This window comes from Pelodiscus sinensis, chromosome 2, assembly GCF_052426305.1.
Source record: "Pelodiscus sinensis isolate ZL-2025 chromosome 2, ASM5242630v1, whole genome shotgun sequence".
NCBI lineage: Eukaryota > Metazoa > Chordata > Testudines > Trionychidae > Pelodiscus > Pelodiscus sinensis.
Window position 1 is genome coordinate 39779642 of NC_143053.1, and position 26475 is coordinate 39806116.

The window sequence follows — 26475 nt, forward strand, 5'->3', positions numbered from 1 at the left end:
TGTTTGTTCAATCAGTTATTTGCTCAGTTCTGTTGTTAACCAACACAAGTAGGATTGTCCAGCCTGAGAACCTATTTCAGAGAAGTGTGTTATATTCTCAAATTGGAGTATGGGTGTATAAATTTGTCCTAGGACTATTTTCCCTAAAACACTTTAGTGTCCCATATTCTGTCCCCTAACTGGAAAAACTTGAATGTCTGCCACTGTTAGGCAGAACGCAAGACCCTTAATATGAAGAGTTTACAGTGTGATACAGCAGAATGTAGACTGGGACCAAATGAATTTTGCCCATTTAACTAAAATGCTAGATGAAGAGTGTATGTGTTCCGGATGTAGTAAGAAGATGGCAAACTAATATTGAGTGTTGCTCACTGGAAGAGTACCAAAAAACGCTGGTATGAGTTGGTGTATATATTTGATATATTAAGGTGGGCTACATGTATGCTCTCATTTTCTTTAGGCAATGGTTTATATTAGACAAAAGTATACATTAAATTATTGTATAGTCAAATATATGTTGTACTCCATTTTTAGTATGATGGAGGTAAAAGATTGGGGCACAATGATTTACAGAGGAGTGTAATAGATTCCCAGGCCATGGTGATCACTAATCTGAGCTGTGTGGTGCAGACAATGAAATTTCCCCAAAATAATACACCTGTAAATAGCCTAAAAATACCCAAACACGTCACCAAGGTTTCACAATTTTAAAAATAAAAGCATTTTATTAAGTTGCATAGTTTATAAATTCAAGTGTTTAATAGAAATTTTGCTAGTTACTACATTTTTTTTAAAATTCCTTTCAACATTTGTCTTACTGCAATCAATGCAAAAGAATATGCTCTGCCTCAGTAGGTAAATAATGGGTCCAAAAACATCTTTTCCTCAAACACAAATAGACTTGTGTTACATAGCTTTGTATAGCTTTAACAAAATAGCTTTGCAACATGTATGTATAAATATACAGTACAGTGTACACTTAAGAACTCTTCATCAGTATCTTAGTCTGTTTTCCAGGGCTTCCATTCTCTTAGTTATTTCTTCCAGTATTGATAAGTTAAGGAAAAAGCCATCTCTAATACCCAGTATTATAGAAGAACTCACCAGAATCCCTTTCAACTATTATTTTGAATCTCAATATACTGAAGGAAAGTGAAATCTTTTAAAAAGAATTTGAAAAATCATGTCATAGCAGCCTGTGCTAACCTGTCCACACCTATTTTTAACAAGAGCTAAAGATTAGTCTGAATGCAGCACAATGCTGCATGTTTTTCTACTTGGCATTTTGATGTTATTGCTACTCTTTCACTGTCCTTTAAGTGTCTCCTACCACCCTCAACTTATGGAGGGAAGAGAGAAAATATAACTGCAGCTGACTGCTGGTTATAGAGGTTTACAATGTTACTGAGGCTGTCTATGCTGCCATTTTTTTCCAGAAAAAGATACACAAATTGAAATGCAATTTGTGTATTTTTTCCAATTCTTTTTTTTGAAAGAGGCTTTTCCAACATTTGGCTCATCTACACTGGGCCAAATGTTGGGGGAAAAGAACCCTTTTTCGGAACATCCCTTCCTTGTAGAATGAGGTTTACAGTTATCAAAAAAATGCACCTGCTTTTCTGAATTTTTTTTCAGAAAAGTAGACATGTTCCTTGTACGTGGCAGAGTTTTTTCCGGGATACCTCTGGTATCTCAGAAAAACTCTGCAGTCTAGACATAGCCTAAGAGTCTTCCCTCTCTTTACTCCTTGCATTTCACAGATCAACCTTATTTCTTCCTTGTCAAAGCAGGACTGGGCACAGGAACAAAGGGAGCTATATGGGGCCTAATGTGGATCTTTACAACTTTTTTTTTAACCATTCCTAGAAGTTTAGTTCTAGCATTTTACAAAATGCTGTCTACTTGCATTACCAAAAGTACGCATGGACAGGAGTTTCAGGCCACTACTTTCTGCTTAGCACAAAGGAGAAAAGGGGCTTCTGTTGGCATTTTAAAGTGCAGGGAAGTTTTGTTCTTTACTAATGCAATCTTTAAAAGTTTCAGCTACTTACCATTGAGACATTATAAATATATTCTCTGTAGATTAATATGACAAACCTATGGAGTCCCTAACTGACCAACACAGCTGGTACAATACAGGAAAACAGCAAGGTACTTATGAGTACTGTAGAATTTGAATACCATGTGATCTTCAGTGTGTGTCTTCGACACTTATAAACTGATATAACTCTTTCACAGATGGAACAGACAGACTAAGGGCTGGCTCCACAAAGCACAGGGGCTTGGTGGTTTGTGGCCACCCATTTTTTACACTGCTCAACACCTGCCAGGACTGTTCTTAATGCAGGTGGCTGGACTTGACCTCTTGAAGTCACTTCCAGCCTTCCATTTCTCATTCTTTGTATCTCCTTTCTTATGCACAACTCTCTCACTGTATAATCTACAGGGGGAGAATTGTGTGCATAAGAAAGGGAACCACAAAAGCCAGCAAGCTGGGAACTGCTTAAGCTAGTGAACAGGAAGTTTGTAGAACAGTGATGCAGCCTGAACAAGCCTGCCCTTCAAACAGTTAGGTACCTAACTCCAACTTGTAGCAGTGCCTGTTGCTGCTTGGGATTTACAGGCATGAGCTCTTTTCCCACCCTTAGATGCCTAACCCAGCTCAGCCTTTTCTTGTGAAAGAGTGGTAGGGTTGGTCCCCCTCTGGATGTTTGAAAGCTGGGTTCAAGTCCCAACTCTGCTTGATTCAGAGTAAAATCCTGAACCCAGGCCTTCAATGTACATCTACACAATGAAACACCCTGTGGCTGATCTGTCACCTGTTTTGGGCTTGAGCTGGGGAGGCTATAAGATTGTAGTGTAAGCTCAGGTGGGTCCCTATTGCAATGTAGCTGTATCCTGAGTTCAAAGCTAATACCCTAAACACTGGATGCTCCTATGTCTAGTAGGTCCTTGGGAATCAAAGCTCTGTCTCTCCCTGTTTCTTTGGCAACTTCCTTTTGGTTGGCTTCTATACAGACATACAACATCTTATGTTTATTAGTCATATTGTTGTCTACTGTTCTTTTAAGCTGTTCATGTCCAATGCTTTTGGTGTTATGATCCCTTCTGAGAATTCGTTTACAAATGTTTTTCTTGGTATTACTTAGGCTTGTTACATGCATAACTATACCAGGTCCACACACGGGGTGTGCCCCAGGTAAGCATGCTGTGGCCGGCCAGGGGAAGGCGGGAGTGGCAGGCTGCCTAGGCCTCACTCCATGCTGCTCTGGCCGGCTGGGGAAAGACGGGCTGATTTCCCTGCTTGATTGGGGTGATCATGGGGAGTGCATTCACACCCTTGTAGTTCGCATTTATGGGGAAAAAAACCACCGTCCCCATAGAAATTCCTGGGTACAAGCTTGTATACCACTTAAGTGCCCATGAGAGGTTAGTAATGGAGCTGTAACAATATAACTTTTCTGGCAAGTTTCCCTGTTCAAGCCTACATGTGCCTCAGACAGTTAAGCCAAGCCAGTTTCAGAAGCACTTATGCTTTGGGAAGCATCCCAGTAAGAACTCCTCTGAGTAATCTCTGCATCACTGTTTCTCTCCTTAACCCCCCGCCTCTTTTCCCTCCCACCCAGCGAGTGGGTCTCTTCTGATCTCAAATGCAGTCCTTGTGTACAAAACTGAAATTGAAGGGAGAGAACTTGCAGCTTTTTCGTTCATTCTCTCAAATATTCAAAATGGCTTTCTTAAAGGTAATAGCTAGGCAGTATGGGAAGCTACATAGAAAGTTTACGTTGTTTTCTCTTATGTAAGATGGCTGATGGAACCTACAAATAACTTGTTTATTGCAGCACTGTAGTAATAACTCCTCTGAAATGAGACAGTAAAACCCAACGTAGAGTAGCTGAATATACATTTCAAGCCAGAAGGGGTTTGTATATAAAATTAGTCTTTACCACTGTTCTTTACCATAATTTCCAAATGAGAGTGTCAGGATATTATACAAAGTGGCTTGTTGCATCTGCACTGAGCACAACAGGAAACTTCTCATCAGTATTTGGATAAGTTTCCTTGTTGCCAATAAACACTACTCAAAAATATGATGATGGATATTTCAACAATAGCAAAATCCTAGAGAATAGGATTATGATTTCAAAATCAGTCTCCATTTTCTTTGCCTCCTCTCATACTCGACTCACCTGATCTGAGATGTAGACTTGTCTTGCTATTCAGTGATTAAGACAATGCATGTTTATGAATAAAATCGTGAGTCCTTTCATTGAAGGAGCTGTATAAACTGTAGTACAATTGTTTTGTTAAATTGCTTTTGGGCCCAAAGAGGTATCTGAGTTTTAGGTGTTTGACACTGATTACAAAAGAGGGAGAGAGAATTAATGCTAAATAACTTTTTTCTACTTATGATCCAGGATCAGTTATTCAGAAAGGATATAGCGCTGGGTTAGTTTTCTTACTGCAGCATTGGCATGGTTCTGGAATGTCACAAGATTTTCACAGTTGCATTGTTCTTTCTTATCTTTTGAAGTCTTTGCTGGAAAAGCAGATCAAAGGCGTTTAGAGAAATGGTGAGGCAGTATCTAAAGTAAAAATACTGAATGCACAACAATATAGCCACTGAATGCATTGTATGTTCAATATAGTTTTCTGGCATCAAAATATAGTACAACAATCATCAAAAGACACATCAGATCCCAGTTAAATACTTACCTATAAGCATTACAGAGAAGGAGGTACCTAAGCAACTATGAAGAAATGTGTCAAGAAATGCCACTCTGTGGCGGGTGTTGTTTATGAATTTCCACTTTTGACCCATCTTTCTAATCTGTATAACCACAGAAGGCAACTGGAAATTCCTGCATCATCGTAACTGATTACCTGATCTTGTTGACTCTGAAACATTCCCCTCTTCAAAAAGATATTTGTGATGTACTGCAAAATTAGAACAAGCAAGGAGGTCTGTGATGGCTATGCTGGCTGGTTCAGATCCTGTAGGAAGATAGAACTGCAATTAAAATTGATTAACTCATAATCGTGCAGCATATCTGTTGAATTTAGTACATAACACCTTATTCATTTAAGGCTAGATTCTGCCACTCACCCACTAATTAGCACCTTAATCCACTGGATTTTAGCAGAGACTACTCATGGTGTAAATTTGCATTTTACCCACAGAAGCTGTGGTACACAAATTTCACGAAAGCTGAGCTGTTAGACTGTATCTACTGTAAATGTTTTTAAAGTGTTTTTTTGCAGACCTGGAAAAGGAATTTAGATCTGTCAGTTCCTGTTAAGCCTGAGGTTCTAGATACCAATAAAGAACAAGATTGATATGGAAGTTTAAGGAGGGAGGATACATCCATGAGCTTGTTGCAGCAAGGCTCAGAAGCTGTATTATGCAGAGCAGAAAGGATTTGTGGAAGGTATTTTACAGGTGTATCCCTTTGGGTGAATAATGGACTTTCTCTGTAGAGGAGCTTCAGTTAGTCTGTTACAGGAAAAAACCAACAAATGGTCTGGTAGCACTTTATAGACTAACAAAACATGTAGATGGGGGTATGAACTTTTGTGGGCACAGCCCACTTCTTCAGATTACTGGTAATCTGAAGAAGTAGGCTGTGCTCACGAAAGCTCATGATACCATCCACATGTTTTATTAGTCTATAAAGTGCTACCAGACGATTTGTTGGTTTTTTTTCTCTGTGGAGAATGCTGAGTGGGGAACCATCTGAGGTGAAAACAGGACACGTTGATTTGAAGCATCTCACCTGAAGAATGAGGGCCAGTCGTCTGAAGCCCATCTGTCAGTAGATTCTGATGGTGATCTGACTGCTCCAAGGCTGGCAGAAACAATTTCCAAAAGGGAAAGAGAGATTAATAGAAAAACATTGTGATTCTTTGCACAGAAGAGTAGCATCCAATGATAGGAAAATGGTATTTATTTCCTGATGATTACCTGTTAGCAGCTTCCATTCGTAACAAATGGACAAAGGGGGCTGGAAGCTAACCCTGCTGTGGCTTCTCCACTTAACTAATTGTCAGCGATTTCCAAATGGACAAGGACACTGGTGTGTGGAACTCAGAGGTGTGTGTAAAGGGAAGCAATTGTGAGGCTGGTGTGCAGTGGGGGACCCAGCATGAGCTGGGAATGGGCTGTCCCTGCTCATTTTTGAAGAAGACTCCAGGACTAAGCCCTGCTCTTCAGCTTAAGCCACCAAAAGGCTGCGTCTAGACTGGCAAGTTTTTCCGCAAAAGCGCCTGCTTTTGCGGAATAACTTGCCAACTGTCTACACTGGCCACTTGATTTTGCCCAAAAGCACTGATGTTCTACTGTCCGAAATCAGTGCTGCTTGCGCAAATGCTTTGACGTTCCTGTTCGGGCAAAAGCCCTTTTCCGGAAATGCTTTTGCACAAAAGGGCCAGTGTAGACAGCTGAAAACTGTTTTGCACAAAAAAGCCCCGATGGCAAAAATGGTGATCAGGGCTTTCTTGCACAAAACTGTGTCTAGATTGGCATGGACACTTTTCCGCAAAAAGTGCTTTTGTGGAAAAGCGTCCGTGCCAATCTAGATGTTCTTTTCCGCAAATGCTTTTAATGGAAAAAAAATTTCCGTTAAAAGCATTTGCGGAAAATCATGCCAGTTTAGACGTAGCCAAGGAGTTCTTTCAAACTTAGAAACATTTCAGCAGCTGGTGAGCTGGGGGTCCAGCAGGGAGGCTCAGGGCTTTCTCTCCCCTCCCACAGCAGGAAGCCGCACTGGCACTCCAACCTTCAGGGTGGGGAGGGCTATAGGGGGGAGTGCCAGCCCAGGCTACCTACTCCGGTGAGAGGGAGGGAGCTGAGCTTGAGCTGCTGACCACATGGAAGGTGGCTGGGAACCACTATTGGTATGCGGACCCCAGTTTGAGAACTACTGCACTACAGAGATGCTGTACTAGAAGAATCAAGAGAGTTAGAGCCAGTGATTTTCTCAGCCAAGTGGAGGATGAAAGAACAGAACAAAGTTTCTGTTGTATAACAAATAATGCAAATAAAACAATGGTTGTGAGAAATGGAGATGCCAGTTTGTTCCACCACTTGGGGCAGAATTTCTGGTGGCCCAGGTTGGAATGGTGCTTAGTCCTGGAGACTCTAGCAGCAACCCTGTAGGGATGGCCACTGAATTCCACAGGTGAGAGGCATTACCCATTTGTGATGAATGACAAGAGGAGCTGCAGCAGAATACCAGACCACTGGTGGCAGAGTTTCTAGTTTGGAAACTACCACAAGGGGGTGAGATTTACTTATTTTTGGTTTAGCAAATAGCACATCTGAAAAGTAAACAAAATTTATGGCATGGTCCTGTAGCACTTTAGAGACTAACCAAAAAATGTAGATGGTTATCATGAGCTTTTGTGGGCATAACTCACTTCTTAAGATGATAAAAGTGGGTTGTGCCCATGAAAGTGCATGATACTATCTATATTTTTTTTAATCTCTAAGATGCTACAGCACCATTTGCTGTTTTTTAAGTTTTTGAGTTAGACTGACACAGCTACCTCTGTGAAAAATGTATGGTAAACAGTACTGCAGTTATCTAAAGGATGTGTGATAGGGAAAGATTTACAGTAATTACTCATTTAACATGTGCCCTCTTAACACATTTTTGCAATAGAACGATTTTATTTTTAGGGGACTTTTTCAAATAACACGACCGTCCCCAAAATAACATGAAAAATAATCAAGTGGTGGACTACTTTGTGCGGCGGTATCAGAGAAAACAGTGGTAATACGTATGAGCGGATGAATACATGTGGTCACAGCACTCCTCCACTCACGTGTTTATCTTTGTATTTTAACAAACCACGGATGTTGCTAGATATCTAATGTTGACATTGATAACGGAGCACCAACAAAAAATTGACTTTGCCACCACCACCTGAAATGCAACCCCATGTTTTCCATTATTTTTAAAGGGAAAATTGATCTTGCATAGCATGTTTTCGCTTAGCACAAACATTTTCAGAAACGCATCTATAGTGTTAAATGAGGAATTACTGTATTAGAAGAAGCACTTTAAAGACTACATTGTCCTGCATTTTGCTTCAGCTACCCCAGGCTAACACGGCTACATTTCTATCACTGTATTAGAAGAGTTTCCAGAGAATTTTAGACTTGGAATCTCCCTCTGTTTTTGAAATGGGCTTCATCTGCACACCTACTTAGTATGCCAGTGGGTGAACAGAACTGCTTTTCTGCATTTTCAGTATTTTGTATATCAAAGGGAGCTAGTGATAAGATCCTCAAGGCTGAGGGAGAGTCAGGGAATACACAGTTTGGAGGGATCCCAGGCAGATTTTTTTCTCCTGAGTCCTCCCACAGCCCTGCCTAAAGGAAGAATGTGTTACTTCCTGCCAGGCAATCTTGCACAGCAAACTTTAAAAACAAAACTAAAACACCTAACTGGTACATTAAAATTAAGCACAATGAAAATTAAATGTTCCCTGGGGTTCTTGTGCTTCACTCTCTTGTTACAGGAAGTGACTTCAGGCACCAATAGGAATGAGCATAGAGTGCGAGTGGGTGCAGGGTCATCTCTAGGTCACTGGCAAACAGGAGTCCATTCCAGCTTGCTCCCTGCAAAGAAGCTAACAGAAGCAGGGCTAGAGTGGGGGCCGGGGGGGGGGGGGGGGATGATGGATGGATCTGCACTCATGGATCAAAGACTGGTTTGAAGCACAAACTGGTTGTTTTTCTGTTTACTTACTGGGTATAGTGAACTATTTTGTTGCTGTTGTGAATACTGCAGAAGAAATCCGTGAGTTTTGTTTTCCTTGTTTGGTTTATTGATTGATTGCTGCTGAGTGTTTCCACTGACTTACATAGGGAAACATCAGCAACATTCTCCTACACAATTTTAAACATGACTCAGACGGTAAGAGTCATTGTTCTTTCAATAAATCATAATTTAGACCCTCAATATTCCTTATGGATTAGCTAATGTTTAGCCCAAGTGAAATTCACTGATCTAACTACAGCCTGGTAAAATGGGGGCAGGGAAAAGGGACATTATAATCCTTTTGGGGTTTCAGTATGCATTGTTTATTAAAAACAGAAGAGAAACAAAATATAGATGGCTGTTCACTTTTCTTAATCTCAATGGAAGTGGCATGTGGTACCTTCACAGATCTGCTTTTTTAGTTTTTCACTTATCTCCTCCATGGTACTGAAGTCTTCAGCATAGAAGAGATGTTTGTCTGGTGGTTCAGAAGCAATTTCCAGTAATTCTTCTTCAATTGCTTTTCCTATTCCAACAGCATAGATAGTTATACCTATAGTTCAAAGAAATGGCATGTTATTACTATAGCAACTTTTTAAAAATCCACAGTTAAATGAAAGGGAGATGTATCATGTTTTGGATTACTTATAGCATCAGAAATGTGCATGCCATGTAACTCCAAAGATTGTGTTAGATGAATAATCTTAGTTGCATTGAATTCTACAGTATCAGAAATGCTCTAGAAACTGATTGCTTTACCATTGGGTTTTAACAACAATTCTGCAGCTAAAAAAACCCATAAACATATGGTTAGGACTGATGATAAATGAAACCCGAAAGAGCACCGTCTGGTCACACATCTGGTCAATTTAGCAGTGGTTCTGAATGACTAGGGAGGGATGCAGAGCTCATCAGTCCAATTTTTGCTGAAAGGATAAATAGGCTTGACGTACCAGCAAGGCAGATAGAGAAAGAATTCTGAAATAGATCATCTGTTTCCTGATAAATTGATTTGTGGCATCATTTTCTGATAGCTATACAGATTAATCTAGAGCTTGGGATCTTGGTCAAAGAGAAATGCAGAATTTTTGTGGTGGAACTGGACTACTGGGCAAGAGGAGCCAGTCGTGACACCAGGGAGAAGAGATTAATGTGTCTTAGGGCAGTAATTGTGGGTGCAAGAGTCTCTCCTGCATTGGGTATCTAGTTTCTGTGGAGGGAGGGAGGGCAAAGGAAGAGAACTGGGAAAAGGAGATCAATTAAGGGGATTCAGTCTTAATTCATCCTGGTAGGTGGGCTCAGGGAATGGCTCACATTCCTCTCATCAGACAAATTTTAAACACACGCCACACAAAGCAACACATTTCATATTTCTGTTTTCCAATAGCTGGCAGGAATTTTTTGCTTCTGGTTTACACGTGATCTGATATTCATTTCTGCTATTAGAAAATTCATTGATCTTGCACTGACCACTTTGGAATTTAAAGCAACATTAAAAGTTGGTCCTTGTCCTGTCTGCAAAAGGTCACTGTGAAATGAGTGCAGAATATCTGGCTGGGATCCCAGTCATTTAAAAAAACACCCACAACGATTATCCTTTTAAGGACTGAAGCAATTTTTAAGAGAGCTTCAAATACCAATAGCAAAAACTGAATGTTCAGTTCCTTTGTTTCAGATAAAAAGTGGGGCCTGGGGCCTGTTTCCCTTTACTGTTCATGATATCTGTGTACTCACTACCAATAACCATTTTCAGCTGTCCACTGCCAAAGCAGGAGACTAGATATGATGCCATAGCCCAGTGTTTCCCACTTTTTTTTGACCACGGAACCCTTTCAAACTCAGAAAAATTTCAAGGAACTTCCTAGCCAGGGATTAAGTTTGTCGAGCAAAAAAAAAATTATTATATAATTAATAATCTGTACTGCTTTGTCCAACACATTTTTAAGACAGGGAGAAATATTCTTAACTACCAGAGCTTGTCTGTGGAGAATGCAGTGACTGCTGGTGCAGTTTGGTGCTACATTTTTTATTCGTGTTACAGCGCCAGCCACTGTTCCTACCATTGCTTTGGCACCATCACTGCACACATCAACACATTTTTCCCAGCTTATTTGATGTTTTCATAAAGTTATTGATACAATTGAATATATTCTCACCAGTTGTATTGGTTTGCAAAAATTCACATAAAAGTAAGTCTTCAATAGAACTATTAAAATCATAATGGACAAATACAAGCAGAACTGCAAGACCTGCAACATCAGTGGACTCGTCTAATTGTAATGCATATGCATCACATAAATGCAGTCGAAAAATAAGCTCCTTCTCGATGTCAGCAGCAAGATCGTGAATACGACGTGTGACAGTATTGTTTGATAGTGGCACAGCCTCAACTTTTTTACTAGACTCCTGATCCAACGTACACATTACAATATATTTTGCACATGGTTTTATGAGTGATTCCCCAATAGTGTGTGCTTCTCCGGCGAGCGATATACAATAGCTTACTTTATAAGATGCCTCTGCCAAATCTGATAATGAAAATGCAACAATTTTTGACATGAAGAGTTTACTTTTTTCAAGCGATTCAAGCTTTTGCTTAAAAAAACTAATGTCTTTATCTTTGTATTCTGGATGATTTGTTTCAAAATGTCTTCGCAATTTAGCAGGTACTAAACAACTATTAGATAATATTTTGTTGCACACTACACACTGGGCACCTGGAGCATCTTCATTTCCATTGCTTGTGAATCCAAATGCCAAATAGTCCTCACAATACCTGCGTTTCTTATTAGTCAGCTGAAATTTTTCATAATTAACTTGAGCTGCCTCAGTATTTTCCTTGCGGGTTTCAGTAAAAATATTGGAGTTTGAAGTACTCACTTTTCTCTTTAAAGTTCCTTCTTTTAACCAACGATCCATGGGGAATTTTGATATTAGATTGAATTCTTAAACTTAAAGTCACACACAGGAGCCACGTGTCCTCACAGTGTGTATGGGGATTTGTTCCGATCCTCACAGTGAGTAGGAGTTCCGGTGGTAAAAGCAGAGTCGCAGCGGGGGCCCCGGGAGAGGGATCTTAGGTTGATCGGGCAGAAGCGGGACAAGCAGCTGTTGCTGCTGCTAGGTCCAGTGATAAAAGCAGAGTGGCAGCGGGGGACGCGGGAGATGTCTGAAAGGGGAGCGGGGAAGGAGCCAGCGTCTTTGCGTGCCAGGCTCCTCTGTCTCTTTATGGGCGGGGGAGGGGAGTGTTTGGGTTCTCGCGGAACCCTTAACGTTCGCTTCACGGAACCCCAGGGTTCCATGGAGCACCATTTGGGAAACACTGCCATAGCCAATACACCTTTTCCATCGCCAGTGCCTACATTTTTATTAAGCAGAGTCCTGCTTTTTATCTAGACCCTGGCTGACATTGTGCTAGCCTGGATTGTAAAACATCTATCATATGAGAGAGGCTGATTTGGGTTAATGAATGGACTGTTCATGCTGAGGTCTGCTGCTTTTAAAAGACTTGGAATTAACAGTAATAACACATTCACTGCCAAATTCCTGGCTCAGCATAACTACACTCCCCTCAGTGGGATTACACAGGAGATGTATTTGGCTCATGCTCTCTCAGTGAAAGCAACCTACTGCTGAGGTTTCTCACTGAAAGTGAGTTGGCTTGTACTTCTTGCCAAATCTTTTACTCTCCACGGCCTGTAACTCTCCCATATGCTGTCCCAATTATTGCCTACTTCAGTTCGGTGTATGGAACCCTAAATTGCTGGTTTTATTTTCAGGCCTTCAGAAAGAGGCATAGTGATAACAAGCTTGTTATCACAGTTGTCTCCTATTCTGTACTTTTCCAGTATCTTCTTCATCTCCCCATACCACTACAAGTTGGACCTCACTGGTCTGGCACTGACTACCTGAGCAGTCCTAGATGAGGGAATTTGCCAGACCAAGAAAGGTCCCCTGCCACCATGTCCCTCAGCCTGCCATCCCGGCCTGTCATCCCCCCTGCCACCAGCTCCTGTGGCCCAGACTGGGGCAGCTGTGGGTATGTCTAGACTGCATCCCTCTGTCGGCAGAGGGATGCAGATTAGGCAGGTCGACATTGCAAAGGAAGCAGGGATTTAAATATCCCGTACTTAATTTGCATAAAAATGGCCACCATTTTTGACGACTCAGCATTTTGTCGGCAAAAAGAGGCAGTCTAGAGGGGGATCTGTCAAAAAAGGTTCTCTCTCGACAGATCCCCCTCTAGACTGCTGCTTTTTACTGACAAAGTGCTGAGTCGGCAAAAACAGTGGCCATTTTGATGCAAATTAAGCGCAGGATATTTAAATCCCTGCTTCATTTGCAATGTCAACCTGCCTAATCTGCATCCCTCTGCTGATAGAGGGATGCAGTCTAGACATACCCACAGCTGCCCCAGTCCCGCTGCCATAGTTGCTGTTCAGCCCCACTGCCAGCCTGGCAGCACAAAGCTCTGGCCCCGCTACAGGCCACTGACCTGCTGTGGCCCCAGCTGGGTTGCCGCAGCCCTAGCACCACTGCCACAGCCCCAGATGGGCTTCCCCTGCTGGGTGGCCACGGCCCGGCCTTGCTGCCAGCCAGGCTGCCACAGCTCTGTCCCCACTGCCAGGCCAGTACACACGGGCTGCCTCAACCCTGTTACTATGGCCCTGCTACCACTACTGGGTGGCTGAGGCCCTGATCCCACTACCACCAGCCTTGCCAAGTGCGGCGCTCTCTGCAGCTCACCCTCCTGACCCAGGGCACTCTCGTTCAGCAACATCTGTGGTCCAGCTGGACCACAGATGTTGCCAGATGAGAGAGTCCTGGTTTAGGGAGGCAACCTGTACTAGGGATATAAAAATTGCCCAGAATAGTTAACCGGTTAAAGGATTCGTTTAATGGGTTAACCACAGGCTGCGGAGGCAGCTCCGGCACCACTACACCATGGCCACCGGTAGTGCTGCTCCAACCCAGCTTTGCCATTAGGGTTGCCCGATGGTTTCAACAAAAATTCCGGACACACTTGACATGACATCACAATCTACATTACATCTTATTTAGAAAATACCAGACATTTATATTGTCTCATTTATATTTTCTCAATTTGTTTCCCAAACAGGAAACTCAAATACTGCACTGTACGGTTCAAAACCGGACACTTGGCAACCCTATCTGCCATGCCCAGCAGGGGCTGCTCCAACCCCACCATGTTCTGAAATCTTTTTAAGGTCCTAGAAGCTTTATCTGTTGCACACAGGGGCCCATAGGAAGGAGGGTGCAAATGCACCACCCACAGTCCATGGTCCATCATGGGGCCAATTCCAGATGACCTAGAGAAGGCAGGGGTGGTGCATTGCCCCAGACTCCCTTCCCTGTGCTCTGTCCAGCCAGGATGAAGCAGGGAGGTGCGCTGCCCAAGCCTCCCTCCCCTGTGCTCCATCTGGCCGGGGAAGGCTGGGTCTGATTCTCCCCTTCCTCACCCCAGAACGAGGCCGGGGGCAGGGCTGGGCCATGGGGAGAGGGGGCAGCCACCAGCCCCTCCCACAGCTTGCACCTCCCCCCAAATTCCCGCATATGTGACTGATACTCCACCAGTTTATATTTCAGCAGGCTCTGGTGAAATTGAGCAACTGTCACAGGGCCAACTTACCAAGAGGGTGCTTCCTCCCAACCGCTTTGGGAATCAGCTCCTTCTGCCCTGGTCTCCACTAGGGCGTTATTTCAAAATAACCCCCATTAGGTCGAATTTATAAGTGGAGCCTCAACACTACCAAGCCCATTATTTCGAAATAACAGGTCACTTATTTTGAAATCTGAACTCATGCTTTCCCTGGGGAATTATTTCAAAATAGCAGTAATGTGGACATTATGGTGTCACTATTTTGAAATAACTACTCACCAGAGTAATTTGAACTAATTACTTCTCAGTGCTTCCTGGGGCTCTAAGTCAAGAAAGCCTGCCTTGGACTAAGTTTGAGGCTTCCCTGTTGTGGGGATATGCTATTCCGATTTTGTAAAATTGGGAGTTCTTAAGTCAAGTTTAGTTATTTTGAAATAATTTCCTAGTATAGACATGCCCTTTAGGTGCACCCTCACCTTTGGCAGTCTTTCCACCCATCAACCATTCTCACCATACAGATCCTCTGACTGTAAGAGCTGCAGCTTCCTTTTTATGGCTTGATCATCCGGCAAGGTCCATGGCATCACAGTCTTTTGGGGCAAACTGTCCCAGGCAATCCACTCTCCATTGTCTGGTCTGTGACATTCCCTACTGCCTGGTAGGGAACCCAAGCCAGGCCCACTGTCTACTCTAGGTTTCAGCTCAGGGACCCTCAGGTCAGCAGCCAAAGATCTTACTGCCTTTTCTCTAAGCTTCTCCAAACCTTCTGGCTCTCCCTCCCAACCCCATAATCTCTGGGTTTCTCAGATGAACAATTCCCTCCTCCCAGGGAGGGTACTTTCCTGCAGCCCTAGCTGGTTTCAGCTCCTGGGCTTTATATTGGCCCTGCCTATAATCACTGCTCACTGGCTCCTCCTCCAGGTGCATGTGGCCACCTCAATGCTTTCTGGTCTTGTGTAGGATGGACACTTAGTCACAGCGACATATAATTGCTTCCACATTCACGATGTATTTTTAAAACAATTATAGTTAAAGCAAAGTCCAGACCAACATATTTCTGATATTTTGAGAGGGGTGTTTTAGATTAATATATTCATCTGTTTGTTTTTTGGGAGTGGGTTTCTATAAAATTGTAGCCTATGGATCAACAAATCTTTAATAAAGCTCCTGCAATTCTCTATTTATATTAAGTATGTTTAGTGAAAATGTGCTGGTCACAGCTCAGCATTCAGGCTAAGCAAAGCAACAGCGTTGGAATGGTTTGGTACTTCAGTACACAGATGCTCAGATTCCTGGGATACTAGTTGAAATGGAGTGCTTTGTGGCAAAATCCCTAGTCCAAGCCAAATGGGGAAAATATAATTCTCTCCAGCAGAGGTCAGTGGCACATGAATTGGTCAGTACATTACAGCAGTCTTGTCTCTTCATTAATATATGTTGAAATACTTTTTAAAATAAATATAAACATTATCTTTAAAGTAACAGGGACAAAATAGCAGTTTACCATTCTGCTTTGCTTTGCTGGCCCACTCAGAGACCTCATCTTGGGCTCGTCCATCCGTAAACACTATAGAAACCCTGGGCACATCTGCTGACACTGGCCTTGCCCCTTCTGCTTCAGTAAAGCTTCTCTCAAACATTTGTTTCAAGGCGAGTCCAGTCATGGAGCCTTTCCCCATGTATTTCATGTGAGACACTGCTTTTTTCATGTCTTTGACTGTGCTGAATTGTCTTAATGTGAATTCTGTGCGGACTTGACTGGAATACTGCAGCAAACCAACTCGAGCAGCTTTGGGAGAAATCTCAAGAGAATCCAAGATTCCAGAGACAAATTCCTTTACAACTTCAAAATTATTCTCTCCAAGACTTTTTGAACCATCAATCACGAACACCAGATCAATGGGGCCTTCAGTGCACCCTGTATAAATAAAATAAAAGTAAAGATTTAAAAAGCGGAAAGATTTCTCATGGTTAGGGAACTAGCCTGGGATGCGGGTTCATTTCCTTCTCTGTGATCCTGATCAAGTCACTTAGCCTGTCTGTGCTACAAGTTCCCCATCTGTAAAATGTGCATGATGATACTTCATTACCTTACGGGGAATTATGAGAATAAGTATATTATAGACTGCGAGGTGCTTGTACAACTTGGTGATGGGGGCCATGACAGTACTTAAGATGAAGGAAAATATTACTTCATGCAAGTCCAACAAAGGAGCATGACAAGATCCAGAATAGTTTGAAACCACCTCTCCTCACAATCTGCCACTCAAGTTAACAGCTTAAATTCTCATATCCCTTTTCCCATCATTATTTGCAATTCCATAGTGAAAACATGTGCATAAGAAAACTGTACAGAACACAGGCCATGTTTGGATTTAGGCCTCAGTTAACTGTTTAATGAAAGTTAGCAATATTAGCTGTCTGAAGCAGGTTTCTGGCTTGTAGGCAAAACGTTATTAGATTAAGGCCATCCACTTGCCATAGACTCTGCTCCGACGTCAGAATTACATTTCCAGTGTCATTTCATTATCCTCAGTACATGTGGAATGAATGGATGTGTATATGCTGAGAAGTCATTAATTATATTTAAACTCTATGTTGTGGACCTAAGCAGAAATTTGTCTACCAGCTTCCTTATCAGAGGATATTCCTTAAGTCCTATTTTCGAGTGACAACTTCTAGCAGTTATGAACTGTAGCAAGATATGTACACAGCAAGCTAGAATGTTCTTCACAATGACTTCAAGATCAAGATTCCAAACTAGTGCCTCATATCAAATTATAGCTACCAGGTTGTAACATCTAACTGGGATTTGAAGATATTGGGGTGTCTTCTGAGGCAGAGTTAGGGGATCCCTATAAAATACTTTATGCAAAATCACTCCAGCTCCCACTGATGTGCATGAGTGTGTCTCTGCATGTCACAAATTGGTCCCTGAAGTACACGCTAAACCCCTAAACCTGTTAGTGAGAGAACTGTGAGTTAAACTTTTTGAAACTGCTATAACAGTAGTTTCTGTGAACACTGAAGCTTAATGGGAGAGAGCAGCCAAAGGAGGAAGTTATTGGAGCCTGGTCTGTGTTATACAATTAGACTGATGTAAACGGCTTGTGTTGACCTATTTGTGGAAGTGTCTTCACTTACATTTGGCTCCTGCTGACATAAGTACCTCTTTAGCCTGATTTAGTAACACCTCCTGGAGCAGTGCAGAGTTGCAGTTGATTTAATTAGGTCAATGCAATGTCAGTATAGATACTTTGTTGCTTACGTGGACTGTTACTGACTTTCAGGAGCTTCCCACAATACCCCACACTGACAATACAATTAATACATGTGCTCCTGGTTAGGAAATACACTCCCAACACAAAAATCTGCATGTGTACACACAAGCAATTTAATAACTGCTACTGCTATATCGCAACGTAAGTTAGGTTGACATAATATTGTATTGTAAATATGGCCTATAAAATCATTCAAGTGCTGCATTTACTTAAAATCAAGGCAAGGACTAGACTTTTAGCTGAATGGCTTAACTTAAAGGGATAAGCTTCTCCTTTTAACATGTAAAATCCTGAGAGTTGTTTTGTTATGATTAATACAATCACTAATTATAATACTCATTGAGCCAAATTAACTCAACAAGTGACTTACTAATTATACTTCATTTATAATCTTTATTTGATTATTCCACTGTATTACTGTAAGTTAAGAAAGTTAGGCAAATTATAAGTTAAATTAGCTAGTTAGGTATTTACATATATTTGTTTTATAATTGTTTGCTTAACATGTAATAAATTTATAGGCGATACATTGGATTAGTTTCTCTCTCAAAATTTCAGCAAAGACAATTTCAACATAGAGCTAAAAAGCGAAGCCATTAAAAACAGTCCTGACACCATCCTGTAATTTAATGACTTAAAATACCTCATTCTTATCCTTACAAAACTAGTCAAAGATGATTTTTTACTCTGACTTGGGTCTCCAGGAGTGTTCCCTCTAAGATTTTCCATCGTGAGCACAATGAGTTTTGTCGTGTGCACCAATATTGAGATCATGTGCCCTTGTTCAGATGTGTGCCACCATGATACCCACCAGTTACTAACAAATATATACTTTAAATTGTTACGAAAGAAAAAATACTAAAACAAGGGATAATTAACAAGGCGTAGGACCCTGCACACACACACACACACACACACACACACACACACTGAAAACCACCCAGCTTGTCTCCCAGTCTCACTCCCACTGAGCCTTGCTCCCACATTCTTGCATTCCCAAACCCTGCAGCCCCATCCCGTGCAACCTTTACCGCTAACCCTTCATTGTGCTCCCTTTGCCCCTAACTTCTGCACAGTGCCCCTTCTCATCCCAACCCCTGCTCTTTCATCCCAGCCCAATAGTCAGGGCTGTTCTCCACTCTTGCACTCCAAGTGCAGAAGGTGGAGGCCTGCAAGAGAGCTTAAAAACCTTGCCTCTACAGCATAGGCGTGCACAAGGGGGGTGCCAGGTGTTCACAGACACACCCTAATGTTTCAAAGGGCTGTGGTGCGGGGGTCCGAGATAATGTCACACACACTGAGTTAATGCAATTACAGGATAGTTTCATGAGGGGGGCGCGGGGGCCAAACTAATTCCTATTGGTAGGAGGATGGTGGAAAAAGTCCTTAGGGGGGTCACATAACACCTTTTACTTCTGGTCATATGTCCATATTGCCCCGAGAGTGTTATCTCCAGAGGCGTGGCTAATGAGGGTCAGGGGTGTGGCTAATGGGGGTCAAAGTACATTTTAAAAAAATTCTTTGGGTGCACACCCTAATGAAATATGCTGCGCAAGCCTATGCTCTACAGGCACTGGTTACCAAAAAACTTCCTCCCAGAATCACAATACACAGATTTTGGGGAACTGCTGCCACCATCAAGTGATTTTTATCCCTAAAACCAGGGGTGACCACTTGAACCAACCCCGAGGGGTACCCCAAGCTCTTTTGCACCAACAGAGCTTGAAAAAAAGAAAAGAGAAAAACAAGCTGCAGTCTCTGGGGGCTGACCCCTCAGTCAGAGGCCTGCAGATACACACAGACAGACCTTCCGGGACACAAGAATCAAATCACCTCCTTAAAAAAAGTTATTTTTATTACAAAACAAAATATAAACTTGATAGAGCATACTTGGTTGCTAGATGTTACAGAGCAACTAAGGACAACTAATTAAAACACAGAGCAAAGTCTCTGGGCACAATGCAAGGTAGTAAATGGGAAGAGGAGGGATAGATTCACAGAACAGTTCAAACCAAACCACAAAATAAAGAAAGAATACCCTGAACACAACTAGATTCACTTCCCATCCCCTTTACTCACTTCTAATCTTTTCTTGGTTCAGTCCACTTCCATGCCCCTGAAATTCCTTGGAGGGATGGTAGTCCTGCCTGGGTTTAAATCACTCTGTCTCTCTCAACTCCTAGTTTCTCTCTCACACACAAAGAAAGCAGGCAAGGAATTTATATCCAATTCAAATTTCAACGCTATCTCAATTGGTTCTCCCAGCCCGCTGGCCAACACCTTTGCTAGCTATCTGAGTTTAATCCCTTAGGAAATGTCTACACTACAGCGCTTTTTTTAATTAACTAATTCAAAATAGTTAATTCGAATTAAGCTAATTCGAATTAACGCATCTACACACAAAAACTATTTTGAAATAGCATTTTGCGTCCACACTGAATGGACCCTGAACCGAAGCTAAAGCTGGCCGGAACCAGTGCCGGCAGGTCATCAGGTTAGGACTTAGTGTGTGGGGCTGCTGCCTGAGGCTAACTGAGCTCCGTGCTTAAAGGGACCCTATCCCCACTCTGGACAGACAGTTCTCAGGGTTCCCCGCTTGCTTGTCTACCTTGATGAGGGACAGCAAAGCAATCCTGTCTTGGAGTGCCCTGAGTGCCCACACTCGGGACACCACAGCACTTGGCCACATGGAGCCAGAGCTGCCCCTGGGCACGCCGGTGCATCTCGTGGGGTTGTTGCCATCAGCCCGGCTGCACTTGCTGCAGGCTGCCATCCTGTTCAGTTCACATTACTACATGGTACATACTATATAACCTAATTATTTATTATATTTCTTATATTATCTGCATGCTTCAGATCCCCTATGAATCATAGAAAAGTCCCTTTAATGTCACCAACTGCATATTGATTTAGCATCAATACAAAATAATCAATATTCATTGAAAAAATTTTAGTTGCCTATACACTCCAAGTGAAAGTGAGAGTGAGAGAGAGAAAAATATTCTGTATTTGTGCGTTTGGTTTTTCTTCCTTGAGAAAAACCACCTTACATTTGTCCTTGCTGAATTTCTGATATCCGCCAGTTCTTTAATTTATCAAGATACCTTTGAATTTTAGTCCTATCCTTCACAGTATTTGCAACCCCGCTGCTGGCCAGCTTTGTATCACCTGCAAATTCCTACATCTAGGGCCATTACTAAATATAGTAAACACCATCAGACCCCCCAGAATAAACCCCTGTGGAACCTCATTAGAGATCTCCTTCCAATCTGACTTTGTCCCATTAATAGCTACTTTTTCCAAACACTAGAAAATTCAGCAGTTGCCTTCTGTTAACACATAGTGTTATCTGAGATAGCACAGTCCTGTGGTAACTTTTGGCAAGTGCTGATTTTTGTAAATGGGGGACATTGTAACAGATACAAAAGACAAGTCTTCTCCACCAACAGAGGCAAATGACATAAGGCTATGAACAGAAAACTCTGCTTGTTACATAACTACAGATTCATGCGAGTGGTTTGTTAAGTAAATTGGTATCTCATCAAATTGATGAAACAAAGCGCCTTCTTCTATAGTAATGACTAAACTTATGGTGATTTGGTGAGTTGGCTCTTTCTCCTAGAGGCTCTATGTTGTATTCCAGAACCTTAACTTCCATCAAAAAATAAAAAAGCTCTAGCCTTAATTATTTCAAAGATACCCTTCAAAAGTAAACTGCAGGCTGAACCTCCCTGGTCCAGTACTCCTGGGACCTAAGTGGTCCTGGAGCAGGGAATTTGCCAGACCAAGGGAGGTCAACACACCCGAGTCTCCACATTTCCTCCTGGCCACCTGCTGCTGCCTGGAGCTCTGCTCCCCCGATGGCGGAGGGAGGCTCTACTACCCCCCCCCCCATCCTCCCGCTGCTCTGCTGTCACCCAGGGCTCAGCTTCCCCTCCCCCACCAGGCTCTGACGTTACCTGGGAGGGCTCTGTGCTCTGCCCAGTGGCCCCGCTCTTGACAGGGTTTCTCTCCAATGGTCCCAACTCCTGTGCCCAGAGTTTTGCATTCCACACAACAGCCCCGCTATCACCAGGGGCTCTCCCCAGCAGCCCCACTGCAGCCCAGGACTCCCATGCTCAGCCTGGGCCGTTTGATGGCTGCACTGCAGCCAGGGCCATAGCGCTATTTTTAGTACTGCTGCTCTGGCCCCAGGGCCCCAGCAGCTGCCACTCAGCCACAACTTCAGCTGATCCTGGGGATGCGGCCACATGGCTGGCAGCTGCCCCGTGTACTGGGATTGCAGCTGGGACTGTGGTGCTATTTTTAGTGCTGTGGCCCAGGCTCCAGCTCTGCCCAGCTGCTCCTCAGACAGGGCAACCATCCACCATACTGGGGCCTCAGCTGCATGGCTCTGCTGAGGAGGTGGGTGGAACTGAAATTTTTGGTGCATCCCCGCATAGGCACACTCCTTAGAGGGAACCCTGTCCTCCAATTGTCCTTGTTCCCCCAGCCAGCCTAAGACAAAGGGACTGATAGTTTCCCATTGCTTAAATAGATATTTCTTGGGTAGGAATCTTTTGTTTTACATTCCCCCTTCAGGATAATTACTTGATCAAACTGATATCCGAGTACAAGGTGCTATAGTCACATGTCTATATGTGAATTGGGCTTGTTTAGTTTGGAAAAGGAGAACACTGAGAGGGGACATGATAGCAGTTTTCAGGTATCTAAAAGGGTGTCACAAGTAGGAGGGAGAAAGATTGTTCTCCTTGGCCTCTGAGGATAGGACAAGAAGCAATGGGCTTAAGTTGCAGCAAGGGAGGTTTAGGTTGGACATGAGGAAAAACTTCTGAACTGTCAGGGTAATTAAACACTGGAATGAATTGCCTAAGGAGGTTGTGGAATCTCCATCTCTGGAGATATTTAAGAGCAGGTTAGACAGACATCTATCAGGGATGATCTAGACCAGCTGTGGCCAACCCGCGGCTCGTGAGCCACATGCGGCTTTTCCCTGTTCCTTGGGTGTGGCTCGTGAAGCCCCCCTCCCTGTGGCTCGTAAAACCATCCCCACACTCCCAAAAATGACCCTCACCTCCAGGCTTCCTGTGCTGACCTGGGCAGAGGAGCCATCCAGCGTGGCCATTAAAAATGGAGAATTAAAGATGGCATTGGTGGCCTCTAAACACGTTTTCTTCAATGGGCAGAGCTATTTTTTTTGCTTGACAACTTTGCCCTGGTTCTTTGTGCTGGATCCACTGATATCTTGGCTCTTTGTACAGAATGGGTTGGTCACCTCTGGTCTAGATGGTACTGGGTCCTGCTGTGAAGGCTGGGGACTGGACTAGATGACCTCTCAAGGTCCCTTCCAGTTCTAGTATTCTATGATTCTATGTCCTCCTAGGACCAACCACTGCTTAGACTAAAAGGACAAACAAGGCTATTTACACGTCGTTATGTTGATCACCCAGTCATTAAGGCTTCCTGAGCATCACTGATGGCTTTCATTTGCACATTTAAAATCAGGAACAATCCCGTACTTCATATTTCTAACTTTACATACAAGAATGATACATGCACCAAAATAAGATACACACATCCCTTACTTCACAGGTGTGTTGTAATGCTAAATATATGAATCTATTTAGATATGTGTGTGATAGGGCGCAGTCACAAAAGACCCATTGGGGGTGCTGCCCAGTCAGGGCCGGCTCAAGCCATTCCTGTGCCCCGGGCAGCAGGCGCGCAACGCATACGCGGCTCCACCCCTGGGTGCACGGAGTATGCATGGCCCCGCCCCACGGTGCGCTGCGCACCTTACAGCTGCGATCAGGCGCACGGTGCCTGATGGCAGCTCTAAGGGGCACTGCGTGGCCGGGCGCTCAGCGCCCCTTACAGCTGCCATCAGGCGCCCCCCATAGGTTGGTGCCCAGGGGAGCTGCCCGGCTAGCCCCTCCCTTAATCCAGCCCTGTTCCCAGAGTGCTGACAAAGCCACTGACACTTGCCACCTTGTTCTCTGGGGCTTTTTACTACCTTGTTGCTCTCCCCCAGCCTAGGTACAGAGCTGAGATCCCCCCCGCCCAAAGAGAAATACAGAACACTGAACCTCTTCAAGTCTGAGGCAAATGTAGCCTGAGGCTCAGCTTCCCAGAAACCCACTCTGCAAATGGGATCAGAACCCCAAATAAATCATTCTCGTAAGTCCCTGTTAAGGATGAAAGGAGGATGTGCACACTGATTGCTCCCCCAAATAACCATTATTGACACTGGGCTTGATAGTAAATAAAAGTAGTTTTATTAAGTAAAAACAATTGGATTGTAAGTGGCTGCAAGTGAAAACAGGCGGAGCTAAGTGAATTACTAATTTAAAATAACAGAAAACACATAGCTAATTCTAGGACGCTAAAGCAGCGCTGCTCAATATGTGGCCCATGTCCTGTTTGCGGCCCATGGTGCGGTTTGGGTTTACACAGGGCTCAACACACAGCCCGCAGGTGGGATCCTTTGAACATGGCCTCCACTGGAAACATGCTCCATAATGGCCAATCAATATAATGGACCTCTCTTGAGGTGCATTTTAGTAGTTCAATTCCTGGACTGTCATTGCTCATTAAAAGTGAAGTCATATGGGTGGGGTGAATATTGCATTTTATTAATATCAGCAGAACTGACTTAAATGGGGCCTGTGTTGTGTAGTCCTGCCTTAATCTTTGTATTCATACCTGTCAGTGTGAAAGAAGCTATTTGCATATATATTTGCATGTATATGCAACCACACTAAAGTTGCAGCCCTCGGCATGTGCTGTGAGTATCACTGTGGCCCCCTGGGCTTCCAAAGTTGAGTAGTCCTGCCCTAAAGCTTCTAGCAAACTTACCCTAAAACTGTTTTGATTTCAGCTAAATCGCACAGCCAGGCAAGATCTTTTTTCCCCTGGAGTCTCTGGTTTATTCTCTTGGGAGTGACATTCCAGCCAAAGACAAAGAGCCTAAAAACTTTGCATCTTAAATAGCCTTCCTTTTAGGTGGGAATTCTTTTTTTCACATTCTCCTCTTCCATGGAAAATTACCTGATCAGACCCTACCAGTTGGGGTGATCACACACCTAAGCCCAACAACTGCTTAGACTTAACACATTGAGGTGGCCCAGCATTGGAAACACCCTTGATGGCTTTCATTTGCACATTTAAAACCATAAACCATTCCCTATTCCATATTTCTAACTTTACATATAAGATACACCAAAAAAAGATATACAGATCCAGCAGATTGAAACATTAAAATTCATAGGTTACATGAGGTATTTTGTCCAAAGCATCTTCAAGTTATGCATACTGGTATCCATAAGACAATTTAATAAAGCACGGGGTAGGGGAAACCATCACAAGGTGTTTAAACAGATTACTGTGACGAGTGCCAAGGAAAGCTTTGATAAGAATGTACTAATTGTGCTACGTTCACATACGTATGCCAGTTTTGAAAGAAATGAATGACTACAAACACCATTTGATCTTATTCTGAAATTGTTGCAAATCTTACTAGAATCAAAATACATTTGTGCTTTCCTTTCTATCTTCCCCTCATCTGAAACTTTAGGTTGTCTCCCTAATTGCTGGCTTAGGGCAGAAACACTGAAGGAACTTTTTAAGACCAATTAAAGGTTGCCAGTTCCAACTTCATCTAAGAATGGACAGAAAAAAGAGCACATTTGTTTAGTTAATATTAGGCCAAATCCTCCTGTGTTCACTCAGTCAACATTTTTATTAACTTTCAAAGGAAATGTGAATGAGTAAGGACTGTAGTATTTGTGCCTTTATTTCTTTCAGACTTTCAATGTCTCCTCTGAGCGCCCCAAATTAACTTGGGTATGTCTACACTAGCCCCCTAGTTCGAACTAGGGAGGCTAATGAGGGAGACCGAAATTGTACATGAAGCGTGGGATTTAAATATCCCATGCTTCATTAGCATGTTCCCGGGCGGTCGCCATTTTGGAAATTGACTAGCCCGGAATAACTGCCCACGTCTACACGCGACAGTGAAACTGGAGTTCGAAGTAAACCCCTAACTTGAATTAGCTGTTATTCCTCCTGGAATAACAGCTAAGTTGAATTAAGGTCTTTACTTTGAACTCCCGTTTCATTTTATATTTAAATCCCGCGCTTCATTTGCAATTTCAGTCACCCTCATTAGTCTCCCTAGTTCGAACTACGGGGCTAGTGTAGACATACCCTTTGATTTTTAACTTTTGCCTGTGTCAAGATCAGTGTTTACTTTCCTAGTTATAATTCCTTATAGACAATATTCAAATTAGATAGAGAGTTTTCTCTCACCTTTGCTATGTATTCTAAAGAAAAGGTTTATACAGTATGCTAAAACACTAAGCTCTGGTTAGCTGACCATGTGCCCAATTCGTTACTATGAAAAGCATAGCTAATCACAAACTAATATTTTAATACCAACTAGTAATAAATCCTGTCTGCAACTTGGCTTAGTTTCTCAAAATACAAATACATACTGGGATCTAGCCAGATGCCATTATCCTGTTCCTTTTCTCTCAGCAATTTAAAATATTATCCTTCACATGTAAATAAAACTTAAAAGCCAACATCCATCTGTGTTTGGACAGTAATTGATTATTGCAGCTAACATGTCTGTAGGAAAGAGCCAAGAGGTTTATTGTATGTTTTGCAGCATTCCTCCATTGACAGAGGTCAGCAAGGCTACTTGCCTGTGCTTCATAAGAGACTTCTATAACGTGTTTATTTATTGCCACAGGCCCAATCTGGAGTCCTTCTTATGTTACAGGAAAGGGTCTGTAATATTCTCTCCACT

At 42.8% G+C, this 26475-nt stretch overlaps 1 protein-coding gene across 6 annotated transcripts in view; it reads right to left on the reverse strand.

Moving 5' to 3' along the window:
- Nucleotides 1-705: 705 nt before the first annotated feature.
- Nucleotides 706-26475, reverse strand: part of MATN2 (matrilin 2) — a 107765-nt gene continuing 81995 nt past the window's right edge. For all 6 annotated transcript variants that reach the window (XM_075920331.2, XM_075920332.2, XM_075920328.2 and 3 more), the window contains 6 exons: nucleotides 15890-16303; nucleotides 9166-9318; nucleotides 5775-5846; nucleotides 4885-4995; nucleotides 4442-4540; nucleotides 706-1046 (listed from right to left, as the gene is read on the reverse strand). In XM_075920331.2, coding sequence (XP_075776446.2) covers nucleotides 994-1046; nucleotides 4442-4540; nucleotides 4885-4995; nucleotides 5775-5846; nucleotides 9166-9318; nucleotides 15890-16303 — 902 coding nt within the window. In that variant the 3' untranslated portion in view covers nucleotides 706-993. The remainder of the gene's footprint in view (nucleotides 1047-4441; nucleotides 4541-4884; nucleotides 4996-5774; nucleotides 5847-9165; nucleotides 9319-15889; nucleotides 16304-26475) is intronic.